Below are 19,964 nucleotides of genomic sequence, written 5' to 3' on the forward strand. Positions count from 1 at the left end.
CTTTATGCACTTCACACTCCGAAAGACATAAAACTCTAAGCTAATAATAAACGATGCGAACGGAAAATGTTTAACCAAAGAAACACGGGAAAAGCGATAAACTATTATCTGTGGAGAGATAATAATACAAAAAAAAAGAGGGGGACAGTTGCATTCTTTATTTGTTCTTTGTGTACGACTTTCGCCTCACTTCATTAACTCCCCTCGCTCAATTGTGGAGTGTCAAGTTTTATTGGACCCATAGTTCAGTCCAGTTCAGTTTGGTTCATATGGGGGACCTACGGGAAAGTACAACTTTCTGCTGGCTGCTGTCCAGCGTTGACCCATATATGTATATACATATATGGTTTGTATCCCACAGATATTTCGGTTCTCTTTAAACAAAGCGAGTCGAAACGAAATGCATTATGCAAATGCGGCTGCCACACCACAGCGGGCAAGAAATGCATCATGATGCGAGTATTTATATTATGATGAGGCAACCATGTCGGGCATCTATCTATCTGAAATATGTGTGTCTGGGTGTTGTGGGTAAGTGAAATGTTTTGTTCGAGCATAGGGGAATACAAGAGAATACACACAATGGACATGCCTTGTTCTCCACATGTAATTGCAAATCAAATGAGCCGAGATTAGACAAGCGTATCGTGTGGAGATACGAAACATCTCCATCTTGTGATTTATATGTAGCTTTGGCTTAGTTCAGCTGGAATAACATCTCCTGCAAAGTTTGGCCCCCATAACTCTTCCCAAAGTTTTCCAAAAAGGAAGTACGGGTACCTCAGTGGCGGCAAAGTTTCCGAGTCAAAGGTAAAATCAATAAACAAGTTACCGTTTGGCCAGTGGGTTCTGTACGAACCTCCCCGAGTTACCAACAACCCTCGAAACTGGCCATAAACAATTGTGAGTGCGAGTTCTGGGGGGCGACAAAGCGTATACAAGTGGAACAATAATAACAAAGCAGAAAATCAATTGGAAGTACTTAAGCAAACAATGGACCAAAGTAATGAAAGAACAGGCTAACGGCCAAAAAAAAAGAGGAAAACAATAAAGGCCTCTTCTCCAGCCCTCTTGCTTTCATTGAGTAATAAGTGCCCCGATTTAGCACAAGAAGATTACTTTGAGATCAGCCTTGGGTGTAGCTTGAACAACAACGGTAATTACCATTGTGTAAAACATAAATATTAATAACAACACTTAGGTGTAATTAGACATTTTTAAAAAAACCTTTTATGATAGATTAAAAAAATCATTTTTGTTTGTTAAAGTCTCCAACAGATATGTTGTTTATTATTATTCTTCAAAATATTTTACACAAAATTTACTAATATTTAAGGGAAGCAAGCCATGAGCTTAATAAATTAATATTATGTTTAAAAAACAAACCTAATTAAAATATGTTTCAGCAAAGGAAAGTTTAAATAAAGTTAAATAACTTCTTTAACTTAGGGTATTACATATTTCCGTTTTTAAAAAGCGAGTAATTTCTAAACAATCTCTTAAGTGAATGTATTGTTTTAAATTATTTACAAATTTTTTCACCAAATAAGGAACTAAACTAAAATTAATAATAAACCAGTTAAAACAGTTTACATTTCTGCCACCAAAAGCAGTGTTTAGTTTTAACAAGTATTATATGATTACTAAATACTTTCACCAAATTAAAGGTAAACCCAAGCTAAATATTAAACCAGTTATAATAGCTTACATTTCTGCAAACAAAAAGTGTTTAATTTTAAAGAGATTACCAAAGTGGTGGACCATGAGCTCTACGAGGGTAAAATAAAGCCAAAGCGCAAACAGAATTTAAAATAAATAAATTGCGTGCCCCACACTCACACGCAAACGCGAAATGGGCGAAGAGCACGGGGCGTATGAGTAATGCGTCACAGCAACTAAACGAGCGGAAGCGTTTAATTAGCAGCTTTAATAATTCAATCAGCGTTATGTGTTCCCCCTCCCCCCACCTCTTTTAATCCCCCCTTTGGTGCGTGAGTGCTGACCGCTAATTTTTATACAGCAATTTAACCATGTTATTATTATTTTCCGCCTCTTATTTGGCCGGTGTAAATTTCACAAACAAGTGCTAAACAGACTTAAATGCTTGGCGCCATCAATTATTCCCATCTCAATTTTCCTGGCTGGTCACACATTTTATTGAACGACCTTATTAGTGGGTGGAAGTGGGTGGAAGTGGGTTGGTGACTTGCGGCAGCCTTTGAAATGAATCGTGTGGCTTTCTGGGGGTGGCTTTTTAGCCATTTGGGGAGCGTTGGAGCTCTTACTAAGCCAGTGGTTTCTGTTTTGCCACCTGCTGGGTTGCCAGGGCTCGGGGTTAATGAACTTCCCCTTAATTAGGTTAACGGTTAGCGGTTGCGCTCGACCAAAAATACTACTTACAAAATGCAAATTAGTCAGTACATTATTGGTTTTACGCTGCTCAGTGAAATCCCCTTGGTCCTGTTGGCAATTTTAAAGCGTCAGCTTGGCCAATACACGTCGCACGTATAAGGCAAAAATTGCATCGCAATAAATTTGAAATGACCACGGAAAATGGTCAGCAGCAGCCGGAGGAAAGCCAGAGGAAAGCCGGAGGAAAGGCGCCGAGAGTGTTTGACGCGACTGCTTAATGAAAAAGCAGCCAGGGCAGCCAGCAAAAACTGGCAAAGGCAAGGCAGGCCTGGTCAATTGCCATTGATGTTCGAGAACAGACAAACATATAGCTAGATGGAGAGCTACACTGCGCCAAAAAACGTTTAAAAGAGACTGGAATACATAAAATTCCATATAAAGCTAATTATATAAAGCTCTCTTTATAATTTTGAGAATCAATGCAGAGCTCACTCTCGTAAAGCTCAGGCTACCAAATTTTTTCTCGATATGCTAACTTTAGTAGAACTAATTTCCAATTATAAAAACAAATAATTTATAAAGCGAATACTTTTTTGGGAAAATAAAATATTCTTCGTCTTAATAATGAATATTGTCTAAAACCAAAAAGTTTTTAAAGAAGCTAGAAATCTTAAAACTTCATATATAGCTATATATATATAAAGTTCTCTTTTTAATTTTGAGAATCAACACAGAGCTCAAACTTGTAACGCCACAGCTACCCAATTCTTTCCAAATTTGACTAATTTAGTAAAGGTTTTGATTTTGAACTAATTTCGAACTAGGAAAAAAGGTAATTTATAAAACGAATAATTTTTCAGCAAGCAATTTATATAGAAAATAAAAAATTCTTCACTTAGAAAACAAACATTACGTAAACAAAGTCTTAGAAATATTATAAATCTATATACTTTTTCATATTTAAAAAATGTTTAATATGCAATTGCTAAGACTTTTTCAATTCAATTTATATATGAAAAGAAAATATTTTTAAGGGACCAGTCTTATGGAACCATTGAATAATTTTTCTGTTAATCTAAATGTTCCTTCCTAGACTTTTTCTTTGTGTTCGCAAATAGGCAAGACAGACAGCCAGAAATAGCTAGACGAAGTCGCAGTTGGAGGCTGTGTAAAAAGCATCAAAGCCAGCGCCAAATGTTGGCCTAAGCCAGCGACATGGCCATGTCCAATGTGCGTGCATCTTGGCTTTTTCTACCTGCAACGCCGCTGACTGACTTTTGCCCACTCCGCCCCACTGCGAGGCCATTCAATCCATGTCCAAATCGACGCTGCAGCTGAGCTTTGATTTGATGACCGTGTGTCCCGTGTTCGCTTTCTGTTTCTCCTCCATCTCCATTTCTCACTACCATTTCCATTTCCATTTCCATCGAGCATTTCACTTTGTGTCGCCTGCGAACGAGGGAAATCCAGAAACGTGGCTAACGTCTCCGTGTCTGGAAATCGGTGGATCAGCCTAAATGACTGCATCCGCCGTGTGAGTGAAGAATCTGCTATGAAGTAATTTCATGCCACTTCAGATAGCTAAAGCGAACTGGACCGCAATTATAATCAATTCTAGAGGGGATTACACAGCACAAAAAAAGGGGGAACCAACCATGACTTAAACAAGAAAATGCCTGAGGTTCATTTAAAATTTACTATACTAAATTAAATTATTTAAATATGAAGTTAAATATATACAAATATTTTAATAACATATTATTTAAAATAAAAGGTTTTTAATTTATTTAGAAATATTTTCCTATATTAAGTAAAGTTCTTTTTCTGCCCTCAACATAAAAACATAATGTTATTTGAAATTGATAAGGTTTTAATTTATTTTAAAAATGTTTTCCGACATAAGTAATGATTATTTTCTTTGTGCGTTATTTAAATTCAACAATTTAATAATTGTTAATTCTTCAATTTATTTTTGGGAATATTTAGCCATATTTTTTAACGATTTTTCCCCAGTGCAACTCTGGTTTTATGTGTAAAACTAATTTCAGCAAACGATGCCGAAATGATAGCAAACACACAGCTCCGATTCCGATCCAGTTTCATTATTGTTCCGAGTCAGAAGCGTCAATTGCCTAACTAGAACAATAGCATCTGTGGTGCATCAGGCACAGAAGCTCTCTCGTGCAGTCGCCTTTCCCATTAGCAGAGCAAATATAATTACTAACTGGGCTAACTGGGGCAACAAAAATGCATGGAAATGCTAGGAAAAACCCGGAAAAGCCAAGCTGGGGCCAACTTGAGCTCTTGGCAGGCTGTATGGAGCGCATAAATGCATGTTAAAGTCAATTTATGCAGGCCAGACAATGCAGCTTAGAGATCCTCATGGCATCCACTTTTGTGCCAGGTACAGATTGCACACAAACACGTCGGCTAACATGGCTAACACACACACAAACACACACACACAGCAGCACATTCCCAAGGGGCCCAGGACACGTGCTTGTTAGCGTAATATGAACACCCCAGATTTGCCCGTTTGAATATGTTAAGTGGCCGCCGGGATGACAGTGCGTATGAGCGATATATGCATACCAACAGCTCACAATGGCATGCAATTTGCCATATCCCATATCCCATACCCATGGCTCAAACCTAGCAATTAATTTCGGCTTTATACCCCTGCTGCTGCTGCTGCTGCAACAAAAGAAAGTCGGCTTAGCGAACCGAAAAATCTATGACAAATGGCCCAAACATATATCCACTCCCAAAGACAGAAGTTGCAAGACGAATGTGCAGCTTTTTCTCAAATTTGACAGCTGCCGACATGTGAAGGCAAGTCTATGGGGCACTGTTCAATTTTCCATCAAACTTTGGGTGTGAAATGGTTCGAAGAAAAGCGTTTTTCAGCTGGAAAGTTTCGGAAAAAATTTGTTATATCCAACTGAAAATTTTCCACTTCAATAGCCAAGACTTTAATTTAACTAAAACAAAAATGTAGACAAAAATCAATATGCCTAACACGTGGCCGACGGCGGAAATGTTTCATGTCGTAAAAGAAATATTAAAATGGGTAATATTTTATTTTTTTTTTTTTGGGGACAATGCCTAATGACACGCAACATGGGAGTTATGAGCTATAGGGCAGGAAAAAAGGGTGTGGTCGCAAAAGAACTGGAAACCTTTGGGCAAAGCTAGGTGAAAAGCCAAAAAGAAAATGTAGCCGCGATATCTGCCTCCCTGTAGCGATCTGTTAATGATACTTTCCCGGTGAAAATCGCAAGAAAATGGCAAAGAAACGTAACGAACTCGAAACGAGGACACGCACATTATATAGCAATTTGTGAGCTCTGGAAAAAATACAACAAAAAATACAAAAAACCAAGTAAACTTCGCCCGACTTTCGCGACTGAAAGGCAAAAAGTTTAAAAGCAATTTGGATTTGGGAATGGGAATGGGGGGCCAGTTTTTAGCCACCTCACGCAACTTGAATTCCCCCATAAGGACATTGCAACAATTGTTTTTAGCCAGTTGTTCGTGAGAAAAGCCAATGTCAAGGTGTACGGAACGATTTTCTATTAATACCTGTCGACGAGCTATTTATTTTCGATTTAGTTTCCGAATGCTGGCATTGTGCATTCGATTGCCTGGCTGTTGATTGTTTACTACAACTCATTAATAATTTATAAGACATACCTCGACGGAATGCCATGATTCACAAACCGAATAGCTGAAAACTTTTCATGCTGCACCAAAGTTCCTTTGCTAATTCGATTGTTCTGTAACATGAGCTAAATTGTTTGAGAGCTCGTCTCGAATGCGCCAGCACTTTGTCCAATTTTTTAATTAATTTTTGCACCCAACCTACAGAAAAAGAGCATTTTCAGTCCTTTGCCAGCAACCATTTCGAAATGTCTGTCCATTTCTTTTTTAATTGACAAAATTGATTAAAATGTTGCTTAACATTTTGCACCAAACTGACATTTATCTTAATTGCTGGGAAAATGTCGTTTGGAAAATAGAAAAAGCCCGAAACGAAGACCAAAACCAATGAAAAGGGACACAGATCCGAGAGATGGAGCTCTTAATTAGATAATGGTTGTCAGGACAGTTTGTAAATTCAATTTGCTGGAGACAAAAGAAAAGCAAAGGGATGTCAACAGGAAAGGGTAGCTTTTATATTAAAAAATATATATATGGAGTGTTTTCCGCTTAAGTGCGAAATTTGAATACTTTTCATTTGCCTTTTTATCAATTTAATAAACCATTTGTTACACAGAATTTTGCTTTCACTTTGATGAACTACGTAATATCTTTCCCAACACTTTTAATGGCACCATTGTCCATGGGTTTAGTGGCCAAAGCTTTATTTTTAACAGCGAATATTGAAAGATTTTTGTGGCATTGCCAGAAAATATGATTTAGCTCTTTATTTATTTATGTGCCTCGACTGCTGACACGCCATCCCCGCCCATTCGATATGTAGGTGTCATTTGTTTATCATGTTATTCGTCTCGGCTGTTCATATTTCTCTTAAATATTTCATTTTGCGGCACATTAAAGCGTATTTAAGAATTTATGAGCTGGGCGGGCCGGGCAATATGGGGCAACTACTTCCGCTGGATGTCGAGCATGTGGCAGACAAATGTTGTTCCACTCGACCAATAGTCTTTGGACCCTTTGGCTCTACACTGCATTGCACTTGACACGTTTCCAAGGAGCAATTCCTAAGGACTTTGGACACTTTCCAAGTAGAAATGGAAAAATCGTTGCGGAAAATCCTGAGAGATTGCCGAGTGTGACTGGCATTTTTATAGGCTGCAGTTGAATTATCGACACATTTCCTATTTCACTTTCTGCCATCTCCTTTGGAGATGTTGCCTAGCCTCTATTGACTTTTCCATCGCCTGAACCGCACACTCATTTAACTAATCAAAAGTAATTTTAATCAAAGGAAAACCCAAGGCACAGATAGCGGCGGGCAGACGGAGCGAAAGCAATTAAAGCCACGTGCAAAGTTTGCCAAAGGTTCGCCGGAAAACTTCTTCTAGGCTCCAAGGTGGGCGACTTCAAGAAGGATTGCTGCTCCGTTTTTTTCCCCCATTCCGTATTTGTCCTGGCAAAGATCAGAGGGAAAAGTCCTGGCCTTTGCGAAAGTGGCCCGGGGACCTGGATTGCCAATCCTGGGGATTGCTGAATGGTATGGGGATGTTGGGTTAAGCAAACTTAATTAATAAGGAAAGACGCAGCTGAAAGGCAGCTGATTGAAGGCAGGCACTGGGAGAAAAAGGGGTGGTTATATTAGAATTTATTTTCATATAATTACAAACAATAATACAACATATTTTATGGTGTAACATTTTCTAAGCATTTTTATTTTTACACTCACTTCCAAAAATATTTTTATCTGATTTATCTAAAAAAACACTGCTTTTAAATTAAAAATTTTATAAAATACTTAATCACAGTGCAATAAATTCTTGGGTGTGTGTTAGATTCCTGTGTCCTGTGTGACGTGCAATGAATGGAAACTCATTAAAAACTTTCGCTGTGGTTTCATTAAAGGCAGCAGCTGCCACGCCCCCTCACGCCCTCATTGCCTCCTCATTGTCTTCTATTAATATGTCAAGGCCTGGGCAAAAACGCACACATTGTGCCGACAAATAAATTTGAATAATTAAAAGGCCCACAAAGAAAAACACACGCAAGTAGGTGAGTTAAGGAGGCTGAAATAGATGCGGAACAGCTGTCCTTTTATTTTTGGTAAATGCCAGGACAAGCTGTGGCCCACTCAGAGTATTTAGAAAGGGGGAAGAAGAAAGGAGAAAGCCAGTGGCATAGACAAATAAAACAGAGATAATCGGGCTGGCAAAGTGCACCACCCACGCAGAAAATACAATAGAATAGACCAAAGCGACAGCTTGACAAACTAATAACAAAAGGAAAGCCGGCTGACAAACGCACTCGACTGGCCAAGGGTAAAAAGAGCTGGCCTGGCCAAGATCCCAGCTGCCAGATACCCAAAGATACCCAGCGGAAGACCTAGGGGCCGGGAAAAGTACTCCATATCCCCAGGGCTTTTCGGTTAGCTCATTAAAAATGAGAGCCACTGTTTTCCGTATGCCAACAAGTGCCAAAGTCACAATTTTAATTTACCCTAGACAAGAATGGCGGGAATCCCCCCCATGACTGTTTGTCATGGTCAGAAGTGAGTTGTAGTTGTTGTCCTGGCTCTCTGTTTGCATAATCCTTCGCTCAAGTACCCTCATCCATCCATCCCAAAAAAGCAGCTCAGCAACTCCTTGTCGAGCTCACCCACATTACCAGCCAATTATGAGGCGGCTTACGGCCTCAAAAAAGTTCACCAACTTTAAGCGACAGCTGACAAAATGTATTTTAATTAAAATTCAAAGAAAAAACCCAGGGCCAAGTTTTGGCCAAACGCAAATTTAATTGAGCGAGCCCAGGACAAGGCAGGATACATTTTCTTCACGCCTTATAAACTCGCAAATAAGCAGATTCCCCTTTGGATCTCATACCCATTAAGGAATGTAACCAGAAGCTCAAGAAATTCTTTAAGATCAAAAAAGATTCCTGCGTATATGCATACTTTAAAGTGATTTAAGGTTTATTTTATTTTACTTACTTTAAATAACAGGTAAATTATTGGTTTCATTCTTGGAATCTCTAAGAGATTTGTAGATTAAGCTTTTTACAGAGCTTATTTTCAGATAAAAATTCTAAATAATCAAGAGCAACCAAATTCACTTCCCTAAATATTTTCTTTATAGTAAAACAAGTTTCCAAGTAGTTCCAAAAAAATCAATACTTCTCATAAATAAGTTTCTTTGATATCGATAACCCCACAAAGTTCCCAATATTTCCTACTTTTAACTGGCAAAACTATTTAAAAGTCTTTAAGAAAAAAGGCAAGCAGATGAAATCTTTTAAAGTATTTTGCGGGAAATAATTTTCGATGAGAATGCAAATGAATTGGTGGCTAATTGAAAAAGCTTTCAGCACGCGCGCCCCGTCCGCTGAAAAGGTCAAAAGAGCGCAAAGGCGATGAAAACACAAACATTGCGTATACGCGGTGTGGGTCGCACGCCTTTTCCTATTTGCAACAATTAGGCGCCAATCGCGGGTAATTATTAATTTAGCTTGGCTTTCAATTAAGCAATTTGGCGCCACATCCCCGCACTAAAAACGTTGATTGTTCCACAAGTTGATTTCTGGGTTTGGAGGGGGGATGACGAACAAACCCTGATGTTTTATGGTTTGAGAAAAGTTGGCGGAACAAAAGGCGGAAGGCGCTATGAAAATTGGTCCATTTATGGTACCGTGTGTGTGCAATTCCTTACATTTTACGATTGGCAGGCGGCAAGAGCCAAAAATACCAAAGTGCTGAACCCCCCCACCATTCCGCCAAAAACTTTTATGCTAATTTCCACCCACCGAAGCGGGGAGGCTGAAAAATGGGTGGAACTGAATCCCCCAGCATCAAGTGGAAAACTTTCACAGGCATCCAACGTCGACACAGTGTCGAAGAAATGTTTGTTTAGAATTTGGCAGAGCGTTATTTATGGCCCAATAACTTTTAACTTCACATGCGGCCCCTCTTGGCTGGGAAATGCAAATTAGTTGCCATTTGGCCAAGACTCACGTAGAGTCGAGCGAGCGCGCACAATGGGGTCAAATAAATTTAATTGAAAAGCCAGGCGTCCAGGTAAAAACACCAGGCCAACATCCTCCAAGAATGTCAATCGAATCGATCGACCACGGGCCAGTCAAAGTGTTTAATTAATGCCTAAATAATTGACAGCAGCCGGTATTTTCATTAATGTTGAAAAACCCCTCCTTCAGCTTGTCTAATTTCCCTCTTTTTTGTCTAAAATGTCCACTCTGAAGGTTAAGTTCACCCCCACGCAGTTAGTCAAACATTTTCTCAGCTGTCTTTTTGATCATTTTCTAGGGCACACAATTAATCTCTCAACAGTGCTGTAAACATATCTGTTAGAACATCTTTTTGTATTTCAAAAGATATTTTTGTTATATTTATAAAATATTTTATAAATAAACACAAAAGCAGTTCCTTGAAACAATTACCTAAAAAAAGTATTTTAAAAGCGTGTTTCTTGGTGAGAAATTAATGTTACAAAAATGCTTAAGTAAATATTTACAGATGTGAATGAAATAATTGTGTTGTGGGAAAAAATGTGGGTATGCTATAAAAAGTCTAAAAATACTATGTATTGGCTCATTTTTAGTTTTTGTTCTACCTTTTCTCACATAATAAACTCTATAATTCTTAGGATAGGTTGGGAATCACTTTTGTTTGAACACTACTACTACCAGTTAACAGAAATCATGTTTGACGTAACTTGTTCTTTGGCCCCAAAAATTGATTTAAAACCCATTTTTTTAACCAAAGCCCAGTAGTACTTCCCCAAAGCTAATTATTGGCCATAAAGTTGATTTAAGCAGTTGACTGGCTTGCCACAAAAAAGCCATTCAGCTGTGCCCTTCTGCCGTTTTCTTTGAGTTTGCAATCCTCAATCGCTGCGCTGCATCTCTGCCCCATGTCGCCAGTCTCTTTGTGTGTCTTTGGCGGCAATGTCAAAGGTCGCTGTGAATGGTGGCACATAATTGCACTTGACAGCAAAACGACAGCAGTAGCAGTTGCAGTATTTGCAGCAGCAGTAGCAGTATCTGCACCCAGTAGCAGTCGACAGTCACCGAGATAAGGAAAAGTCAAAGCCCAGGGAAAACTGTGAAAGATCGCATAGCGAAATGAATTCAATTGCAGTTTTTCCGATGGCTGCAGCTCTCGTTGGTTGTCACTGATTAGACTGGGGAGAAGAGCTCTCCAGCTCCCGGCGCTTTTGATGCAGCGGCACAGATAATTTTCCATCTTTTTTTTAACCAAGAATGAATGAAACGTGAGCGGCGGCAGTTAACGAGACTCTGGTGGAACCCTTTTTCGATTTGCTTTTGCTCGAATGGGAAAATTGGCAGAAAATGATCAGCGATCGCTTGTCATTACCAAAAATAACAAAATACGGGAGGGAAGAAAAAATACGGGAAGATAACGAGGAGTTTCTCGACTATGAAATACCCTGGTTTCAGAAAATAAAGTACGTTGTTATAAGTAACCATATATTAATTCCTAGACATTTTTCAATATTTAAATGGATAGACAAAGTCTAATGGACATAGCCAAATGGTTAAACATTAGATTTTATATGTGTTCTCTTGAACGGACAAATTAAACGGACAAATAGGCTCTACGTTCATAAATATAACATTATCTAATTTAATTTGATCTGTAAGTTGATTTAATGGCTCATGACATAGACAAAACCAAATTTTTGAAATATATATTCATGCTATAGACCTTTTAACTTTACATGTTCTCTCTTGAACGGACAAATTAACGGACAACTGATTATTTAAACGGTTGTCAACTTGGTCAAAGTATTTATTTTTAAGCATAGGAAATTGATTACCCAGTCTAACCAATATACCCTTCTTTTGTAAGGGTACCGGATATCAAAATATTGAACCCAAGCTGCATTCGATTGTGCTGCTTCATTTGCTTTGTTTGGGCCAGGGCCAAGCCCAGTTGGCCAGCAAACAGCTGTCATCGGCCTGGGAAAGGGTCGGTAGTCGTTGATCGGTGGTCACTGGTGGTTATGGGCCTGGTCTAGAAAACACTAGCAAAGAGCGTGCCACAGCAGCTGGCGTTGCAACTTCCGCAATTGAGCGCTTCGCTAGGCACCCACAATAACAACAGACAGCATGCTGACCAGGCCAAAAGTTTGCACATTTGCGTGTGCTACCAATTTTGGACAAAAACAGGGATGGCTGTCTAGTTTGTTTCGCTGGAAGTGGGTGAGAAAGCAATATTTTCTCCTGCATTTTCGAGAGCCTGCGCGGCTGCCTCCCTGACTCATTCATTGGCAGTCATTGGAACTCGTTTGCTCCAGGTGCACTGTGCCAGGTGTAATTGCGAAATGTGAGCCAATTTGCAACAGAAAATTGTGTAATAGATAATAAATGAGCTGGTGTGGAGTGGAGCATGTGCCGCATTCATGGCCCAATGATCAGCGATTGAATGAATCATCATTCAATGAGCTGGCAAGCTAACACCCTATATTAGATAAACCCAACCAAAGTCCAAGTAATGGCCACTTAATCCTTGACGACCAGCATTAATGTGGCACTTGACACACATTAAACGCGAATACAGCCGAGAATTATGGCCCAAAGAAGCTCAAGTAGGTGGCCACTAATGTCCCTATCTACTGCTGAGCTAAGCCAAAGTGGAATAACCTAACCAAGAATGGTTGTGGAGGGATAAAAACAAGAAAAATCGATTAGCCCAGCCAAGCAATCAGCCAGAAATGAGCGGAATGAATCTGTAATAATCGAACCGAATTGAAAGAGGAATTGGGTGAAGAAAAAAAAATGTGAGGTACTCCGCACTCCAGTGAATTCAAATGAATCCCCCAGTCAATCGTAGCCACCAAATGGAAACCATTTCCGTTCTCTCACACACACTCATATCTCGATGAATATCCTTTTAGAGGGGACCGGAATCAAGCCATAAAAGCATTTAGCCGATAATTTGCCCTGAATATGATAACCTCCAAAAGCCATTTGGTGGGGTTTCGCGCACTGCCAAAAGAAAATTACATTTTCCCCATTGGTCTTTATACATTATTTTCATAACACTTTTAAGTAACTGCAAAATATTGAATTTTTATTATTGGATTTCAGCCGCAAAAGCTATGATGTGCAAAAGATGAGATGCCATTAAATATTTATTGAACTTTATACCGTATGCATAAAGTCCAATATCAACGGCGACGGCTTGTTTGTTTGCATTATGCCCGATGTTATAGCCGGCAAATGCATTTTTCCCAACCACAAGAATAATCAAAAATTTAAAAATTGAATGAGGGGATCCAGGTCCCAACGATATAGCCATAGCATGTCCCACAGATGAGCTGCGAATTGAGCAAAAGTGTTGGCCATAAAATTCGGGCAGCGGTGAGGCGTGTTAATTATCCCATGTAAACCCAAATAACACACACACGCGAGGATCTTTGCGCTGGCAATGGAAAATCCAGCTAAAACAAATGTTTATCAAGATATTAACGAGCAAATTGAACTTTACACAAAAGGTTCAGGCAAACACGAAAATGAAACGGAAATAGAATAGAAGTAAAAGAAAATCTGAAGAAAAGAACTTTTAAGGAAAGCACATAAAAGGACTCTCGAGTTTTATTTGCATTTTATGACTCATTTTTCACGCCTTTTTCTGGAGGGTCTGCTGCTGTCACTTGCGGCTGATAAAAGCCAGGACCAAGAACCAAGGACCCAAGTTGAGTTGCAGGCCGCATAATCCTTTTCAGGACGACCCTTTTGTCGTTGCCAATAATTTATATATATATATAAATGTTTCGGAAAATGCTTTTGAAATGCTTCCAGCCTCAGAACGGAAATGCCTGATAATTGAAATTGATATATGATGAGGCCAGACCCGAAGTTGTCCTCTTTTTGGTACTTCTAAAAACAAAACGAGGTCTGCCTTTGCAGATAAACAAAGCAACTGGAACAGCGGGATGTACATGCACCGAAAAAAAATAGTCATAGAAAAGTAACAATTGTTGGATTATTTCTACTATATTGAGTATCGAATCGTATCGTTAAGATGAGTATTCATTTAATATATACAATTATACAGAATCCAAGTGCAAGAATCTTTAATATAGTAAAGTATAGACCATGTTTGGAATCTCTAGTTTAATTTCCTCACTTTTCTTAAAACTTTCTTTCTTCATCTTTTTCTTTGAGTGTACTACATAGATGTGGGCAGGTCGGCTATATTGCGTATACGCCTGAACAGCATTCATAATTTTGCGTACACACGGAAAATGGGTAAACACAACAGAGAAGCAGAAAAGCAGAGTGGAAAACCGAGGAAAACTGAGGAAAATCCAAGGCACACCCACACTTTCGCAGCACGTGGACCACAGGCATGTGTGTGTGTGGCCGTCTCCATTTTATTTGTTTTTTAATATTTTTATGTGCCCCCGTATTTTTCATTTCTTTCGATTTATTTTTCTCCTCAATATTCTTTCGGTTGTGTGGAAAATTGGAACATATGCGCCTCACCTTCGCCTTAATTAATATTATTTTGTAAATAATAATTAATTTTACCTCGAGCGTAGAAATTTTCATTCCAAAAATAAATACAAATTTTGCAAGCAAGATAAAAATGATTTTATATCAATTTTTGATCTGAGAGAACAGCGAACGAATGGGTAATTAACATGATTTCTATATAGACCGGAAATGGTTTTTATTTTCTGGAATGAAAATATACTCCTTTCTGGTTATTTTAGGCGGAAATGTCTGTTGGGCAGGCAGCACCCACTAAATAAATAAACTTTTGCCCCAAAAATTTACAAAAAAAATCGCCTGGATTTGATCCAAACCATCAGCGGCAATCCACTTGACTCAAATAATTGATGAACCAAAGGGTAATAAATTCCCCATACGCAAGTCGGAAGTTGTTAAGCCCAAATAAATCCACTTGTATCGGGATGCAATGAATGGCATAAATATTTGATAGAGCAGCGTGTATCCTGAATGGTAGAATTGGCAAAATCTCAGGGCGAAAAACCAATGTTAAGCATACGCCTTGTTTCCAGGCAAACAAAAAACAAATCTAAAGGTAGGCACAGGTAGGAAGTGCGAAGAAAAATATTTTTTAGCGCCAGGCGTTGTGCGTGAGCAAGTAATTTATACACCTTTTGAAAGATTTATGGGGCATGGCTTTGGGGGCCCAGTCAATTCGCCAAATCAAAGCGTGAAATTCAATTAATCTAAGCAGTAAAGCCCTGCCAGTATCTGAAATTAAATGGGCTTCAGGACACTCTGGTGATTCATAACTCGCATAATTCCCACTCTGGACAATCTGACAGATGAATCAGATGAAGTTTATTCGCTGCTGACACAGCAGAAAAAGTGAGGATATTTTTATTGGGAAAACGCAGTGGGTTGGTCATGGTTGTTCATCTTATTTGGGTTAGCCATCGAATATATATATGGCACATCGGTGCGCTAACGGTACGGCTATTCACCGTTCTGGTCTCTTTGGCCAAAAGCCTGCGACTCGCCAAAAGCCAAAACAAACAAATAAACAAACAAACAAACAAACAAAAAAAACGACTGAAGCTGCAGCTGAAGCAAAAGCACAAACAAAGCGAAAACTGCAAAAGCATAACAAAGTGCAAAACTTTTTTTTTCAGTTGTTTTGTTTTGCTTATGGAAAATGCAAATAATAGTAAACTTGCTGGCGGGGGGGTGGAAGTTGGGTGGAGGGGGTAACTAAGAGCACGTGCATGAAAACGCCAAGGAAAAACTACTCCACACAGGAAAAATATTCAATTGTTGTCACTCTAGTTGAATTTTGTGCCAATTTTTGTGCAGTTCGTATTAATTTAAATCTTAATTAGAGAGTAGAAAGTATGTATAATAACTAATATAAACAAGCCTAACCAAAATAAAAATTCGCGATATTAATCTAAACAATTTGCATACTTTCATGACAATTTTAAGACCGCGTTTATAAAATAAAAATTAATAATAAAAACATATATTAGAAAATAGAAAATGTATAATAACTAATTTAAACAAGCCAAGCCAAAGTTTAAATTTTAAAGAATAATCTAAATAATTTGGATACTTTCATGACAATTCTAAGACCGCTCTTATAAAAAAAAAATTAAAAAAAAAACAAATGTTTTGTTTTTATTTTCGTTTGGTTACTTAGTTTTAAAAAATATTTTTTTAGTTAACAAAGCCCTTTTCACCATTATTATAAATTAACAGCAGCTCATATTTTGTACATTTTATTTTTCACATACTCATTTTTAAGGGAAACAAGTAAGGAATCCTGAAGATTGGTTTTCTGATCACTAAAATAATTTAACTCTTTGTTAACTGTTTATTTTTTGAAAATTTTATAATTTGTTTTTACAAATTATTTTTAAAGGAAACAAGTATGGATTCCAAAGCATTGGTTTTCTGGCCATAAAAAATGCAGCTCACTTATAAATTTCATTATTTTCTAGTGCTGTAAGGAGGAGGTATTAAAAATCAAGCTAGGCAATTAATCAAAAATCTAGTTTTCTTCCGTGTAAAACTTCAAAGATTGTCAAAGCAGAAATGTTCGTGGTTTTTTTTCGCTCACTCCGCAATTCGACATAGAAAATTGACTGCATTTAATTGGCATTGCAACTGCCACAGGCCGATGCAACTGCAACTCCAAGTGCAATGCCTTGCCACAAAAAACAAAATTATGCAAAATGCTAGAGAGACGCTGAGTGGAAACAATGCTGCCTGGGATACGTGAGAATGATGCGGCTAATGTTCGAATGATTTGCATACAAAGTTGGGCAGACCGAGGGACAAAGTCAATGGCCAGGAAAAGGCAGTCATGAACTTGCCACAACAGCCCACATGATTGGAATTTTCCATGGGCCATATACCACACTACACAGGCCTTTTCCCTTTGGACCAGGCTCATCAATCTTGCAGGGAAAATTAATTGAAATTTTGGTCAACCGCATGTAACTGATCGAATCAAAATCAAAATCAAAAGAACAATAACAGCAACAAAAACAGTAGCAAACAGCAGGGCAGACAAACAATTTCCACACATTGAACAAAAATAATAAACAAAAGCAGAAAGCAAAACATTGGAGGCAAATACAGCGGCAGAGAAAAAAAAAACGCATATAAAACTAAACAAATGCTCAAAATGCGTTGCTGAATAATGGAGCTCGATAGCCGGGCAATCGTACAGAAATGGAAATTTTGTTTACAATTTTTACTCCCCCTAAAGGGAAAATACATATATGTATATCAAGCATATAAAACAAAAACAACCAGACCCCGGGTAATTGTGACAGTTGACTAACTCTTTCTGTTAGCATGGAAAACTCTTTATTTGCCACTTCCGTCAACCGCAGCAGCAATGAAAATAAATTAAACCCATGACCCCAGAGCAGCTGCAAAATTGGCCAAACACATTTAATTGCATTTACAAATTGTTTAGAGCAGTTTATTCGCTCAAGTACACCAAATATAATGTTGAAAATGCGAAATTGAAGTGTTGTTTGAGCAAAAACAATGACAAACACAATTTCAGGGCTTAAATATCTAATGGATATTATCTATCTTCACAATTTCGGATGACTAAGGCAGCGGAGATTCCAGTTTACACATCAAGTATTTCACATCGGAATGTAAACAATTCGGTCGAAGAATATTCCACACAAACAGACATTACTTATAAAGAAAGTGAAATACTGGAATAACATACAAATATACCTATGAAAAAGCAAATAATAAAAATGTAGAATTTAACTACTGTTTTAAAGTGATCACTTTTTTATTTTCAATGATACTTCATTTAATTTAAGAGCGACCAATTAAACTTGGAGTTAATTGGAAAGCCACCAAATAAAAATAAATGAAAATGATTGCCAACGAACTATTTTTGTTAATTACAATTAAATGGCTCAATTAGAGATGAATGTCTATCAATACAGTAACTTTCACCAATAATTTTAAATTTGATTCGACATACAAACATACAAGATTTGGTTCGACAAAAAACAATATGGGACCTTTTATATAAAATTAATTATACATTTTATAAAGGTATATTAAAAAGAAAAACCCAAACCATATGTTAAATATTTCAACGGAGTAAGTTAAATGGTAACATAATACCTTTAAACACGATCTATAACCTGTTTTAAATTTTATATAGATGTATATAAAGTAAAACTCTTCTGTTCCTTATTTATTTTCAACGGAGTAAGTTAAATGGTAAGTTAAATATTCTTTATAAAACCCCAAGCAAAGTAAAAAATGGATTTTCCCTTTGTAAAACATTTCAAAGGTTATTGACCTTCTTTAAATTGCCGTAGAACAGCTGAGGATAATGGCGGAATCAATATTTAAATGAAAATTGGCGTGTTTACCAAGCCTGCCAGTGGTTCCCATAAGATTAAACCATTGAAATATTTTATTGCTAATTTATTGGAACACAAAAACACAATTAACTGAGATGGATCTCTTAGGGAATGGAATGTTTGCAAGATGCCCAGAGAGATAAAAGACCCAGACACTCCCCAGAAAGTAAATAGAACAGGGATTTTGGCTAAAGACTCACCTTGGCCTGAAACGTGATGCCGTGGAAGAAGGCCTGCTCGGCGTGGAGCGGGACCCGCAGATCCTGGTCATCCTGGACCAGATCGTACGGCGTCGACGGCATTCTCAGATAGTTCAATAGCACCGATTCGGACCACTTGTAGTATCATGAAATGGTTTTCATCTTCCTGGTGCTACGCTTGTGCAGCTGATGGCGCAATTGCCATAAAACGCCACTTGGTCGACGCTTTTGATTTTGGTTTTGGCTTTGATTTTGGTTGAGATGTTGGCCCTGTATCTGAATCTGTGTTGGCTGATTCAAATTCGAAGTCAATTCCTGGCGCTGGCTGCTTCCGAGTTGGCTCATGCAAATTGTGGTGGGGCGACTAGCGCTCTGTGTGATTGATTTGCAATTGCCGTTGCTGTTGGCCAAAACCCCACACCCCTCTCTTTTGGCCCCTTTTGGCCACGTTGAGCTCTTGCTTAATCTCAATTTATGAGCTTGCGGTCGCTGGCAAATTGAATTGCGTCAGTTGGATTCTTTGGCCGTACTGCTCTTACGTTTTATTATGAAATCGGCCCATTCACTGCCAATTTGCGCTCTTTCTGCGGTGTATCTCTGCAAGTGGAAAGAAAACGAATCAGCCATGGAGAAAAAAAATTGTAGTTAATGCTGAAAGAGTGGAAAGAGTAGAAAGTCATTACTTCAGCTCTCGTATCTGCGGGTTATATTCTGTAATCCATCGATCTGTCTATTAAAGTGAGTCATTAAGTCTATGGGTTTGAGTCAGCTTTGGATTCGCTGGAAAGCCAAATGCTAATCACGAGCTTTAATTGACTCACAGACTAGACAAGCTCATAGTGCGATGACACCGTTGCCAATCGAATTTTGAATTGGTTTTCGATTCGCATTGGAACTTGAACCCCAACGCCCACCGCCCACCAAAACACACGTGTCTCGTTCGAGTTTTGAATTCGTAATGCGATTCGTTGTTTAGGAAGCGTCTGCACTTTAATTGAGCTGGATAGATGAAATACAATATCATTTATTTTCACATGAATATGGGGAGCTGTTAAAGCTTGTCTTATGAAGACAAAACATAAAGGCAGCCACAGTGCGCGCTCAAAGTAGGAAACGCTCTTTTATTCAGAATATTTTTTAAAAAATTAAAAATATTTACTTAAAATCTAGAAAGAGTATTATGATGACAATATTTCATATCATTTTATAGGTATAAATCGTTGTGACTTTAAAAATCCACTTAATAAAATCCACATATTGAGTACTCACTGTCCAAAGACGCAGACAAACTTTAAGCTCATTTACTATTTTGCCATTCATATCTCTTTTTTCGTCTCTCTACTTTGATTTAATAATTCAC

The 19,964-nt window shown here is 38.1% G+C and overlaps 1 protein-coding gene across 3 annotated transcripts in view; it reads right to left on the bottom strand.

Annotated features, from left to right (window-relative positions):
- The window catches only part of LOC108013350 (capon-like protein), a 50,070-nt gene that overhangs the window by 24,259 nt on the left and 5,847 nt on the right, over positions 1-19,964 (bottom strand). For all 3 annotated transcript variants that reach the window (XM_017079167.4, XM_017079164.4, XM_065865123.2), the window contains exon 2: positions 18,605-19,201. In XM_017079167.4, the coding sequence (XP_016934656.2) occupies positions 18,605-18,706 (102 nt within the window). In that variant the 5' untranslated portion in view covers positions 18,707-19,201. The remainder of the gene's footprint in view (positions 1-18,604; positions 19,202-19,964) is intronic.

This window comes from Drosophila suzukii, chromosome 3 (assembly GCF_043229965.1).
Source record: "Drosophila suzukii chromosome 3, CBGP_Dsuzu_IsoJpt1.0, whole genome shotgun sequence".
Classification (NCBI taxonomy): domain Eukaryota; kingdom Metazoa; phylum Arthropoda; class Insecta; order Diptera; family Drosophilidae; genus Drosophila; species Drosophila suzukii.